At 42.5% G+C, this 2,212-nt stretch overlaps 1 protein-coding gene across 1 annotated transcript; it reads left to right on the top strand.

The window, feature by feature from the left end:
- Positions 1-21: 21 nt before the first annotated feature.
- H257_04885 (hypothetical protein) lies at positions 22-1,326 on the top strand (the record flags this gene model as incomplete). Its single annotated transcript, XM_009829540.1, has 2 exons — positions 22-259; positions 1,142-1,326. 2 exons carry the CDS (start codon positions 22-24, stop codon positions 1,324-1,326), a joined length of 423 nt encoding a protein of 140 aa, XP_009827842.1.
- Between the last annotated feature and the right edge of the window lie 886 nt (positions 1,327-2,212).

Below are 2,212 nucleotides of genomic sequence, written 5' to 3'. Positions count from 1 at the left end.
AAGCGCTTCATAACGAAGGTTATGTTTTTAGCCGCAGTCACCCGACTGCGGTTTCACCACAACAAGGGCAGCATGTTCAGCGGGAAGATCGGCGTTTGGCCCTTCGTGGAACAAGTCGTTGCCCAGCGAAATAGTCGCAATCGCCCCAAGGGAACTGTGCTGTTGGTGCCACAAGCCGTGACGGCTGAAGTGTATCGCACAATGATTTTGGACAAGGTTGTCCCTGCGATTCAAGCCAAAATGCCCCAACGAGTTCAGGGTAGTTTAATGTATTTGCAGCAAGATAATGCGACTCCACATAAGTGTGTGACAACGCAACTGCTGTTGAAGCATGGTGTGAGAAGCATCGAAGTAGAAAACCAGCCTCCAAATAGTCCAGACTTTAATGTCTTGGATTTAGGGTACTTCAATTTGATTCAAAGTCTGCAACATCAAAAGTGTACTCGGACAATCGAGGAGCTTATTAGTGCTGTTGGAAGCTCATTTGATGAGCTGCCTCATGACATTTTGTCGAAAACCTTTATTACCTTGCAAAAGGTAATGGAGTTGTCCCTCGAGAACATGGGCAGGAATGATTACAAGCTTCCTCATATGAGGAAAGATGCTACCGTCAAGGACTTATCATTGTTCAATGTCCATTGTGATCCACGTATCCACGAGCAAGCTGTCTCTCACTTGAATCCCTGGAATGAGTAGTTGCCTTAATATAATAAAATGTCATTATATTTCTGTGCGGCAGTATATAATCTGAAGGTTCAATACAAACGCTGAGATGTTTTGAGCCGCCCTCAATACTTTATTCAAGATAAAACAATAGGACTCTTTTGGTGGACCAGAGTAGTACATGCTTTCGGCCGCCCGAAATATGCTTGGAAAGGAAAAGGTGAAATCGCCAGATCGAAAACTCATCTTGGAGTGGATCAAGGCATCGTGGGATGCAATCACACCTGATATGGTTAAGAATGCATTCCGCACGTATGGGATGCAATAACGTTAGTAGTAAAACATGCAATTGAAGTCAATGTTGTTGAATTATTATGATCTATTGTACTCTTCAACATGTTCCATTAGCACTGCCTTGACAATGCCATGGCATCTATCTGAGCGATTACGCTTAGACACGCTTAATGCGACTCTGTAGTCTTCCACAACAACGGCCAGCTTGTTCGCGAACTTGGTTTTGCAGGTAAGCAGTCGTCGGGGGAGGAAACCAATGTGGCAAAACTGCTCCACTCCAACAATCTTGTACACCTTGATTGCTTCTTGGAGTTGGTCACCGTGCCCCCGCACTACCTCGCAACGAAACACAACCACGTCGTCGACTGACAAGCTATTGCCGCAGACTTCGTGCGACGTACAGCTTCGAGTTCCCTCACCATTTGCGCAGCCAACAATGTCCACGGCCTTCAAATCCATCCACTTTCAGGTGTTGAATTCTGCAGCACTACTTCTTGACTGGTTGAATAGTACCCAATCATTGATTATTGGTTACAGCTTTATGGGAACACCCAATATGCTTCGTTCACACTGGCTATTTATTTGACTTGAGTTTAACACTGATCATTCAACGTGGTTACAGTTCTTCAGGACGAAATGGTGGTTACAGATGTGCGGGAAATACGGTAGGTGAGAACCCTCTCAATCGATGATGGCATGATTAAAATGAAGCGCTTATCAGGACGAAATTGTGACTGAAAATGTGTATTGCGAAGGTTTTGGGAGCCCCCCAATGCACTTACTGTTAGAGCACCTCCAACGGTAAATTCTAACCTATTGCAAAAGCATAGGTTAAAGTCAAACTTCGTTTTTACGGTTGCTATTTTGGCATTATCCGGACTTTTTAGCAACAAAACCTCCGGATAGGGAAAGAGTTTATATTCTATATCCGTAACTTCGAATTGAAATAGAAATATAAATACCGTTTGAGATGCTTAATAATACGCCAAATATCTAGATTAGTGATCCGGATACATCCAAGAGGAAGTATCCGGAAATTTGGTACTGTTAATACATGTACTATTAATAGTACAGTACAGAGAACCGAGTAGGAACTCGCGCACAGTGGTATTTTGAAATATATGGGGAATTGTATGCGAATGCGCTAGTTGTGATTCCGAGTACGAATTATAATTTTGCAATCAGATCAATCTGATTAATTTTATTATATCCAATCATACAATTTACAATTTTTTTATAAGCATATTATTGGTTA

Source organism: Aphanomyces astaci (genome assembly GCF_000520075.1).
Source record: "Aphanomyces astaci strain APO3 unplaced genomic scaffold supercont1.9, whole genome shotgun sequence".
Taxonomy (NCBI): domain Eukaryota; phylum Oomycota; class Saprolegniomycetes; order Saprolegniales; family Verrucalvaceae; genus Aphanomyces; species Aphanomyces astaci.
Note: the sequence above shows the minus strand (reverse complement) of the source record. Positions and strands in the feature narration are given on the sequence as shown.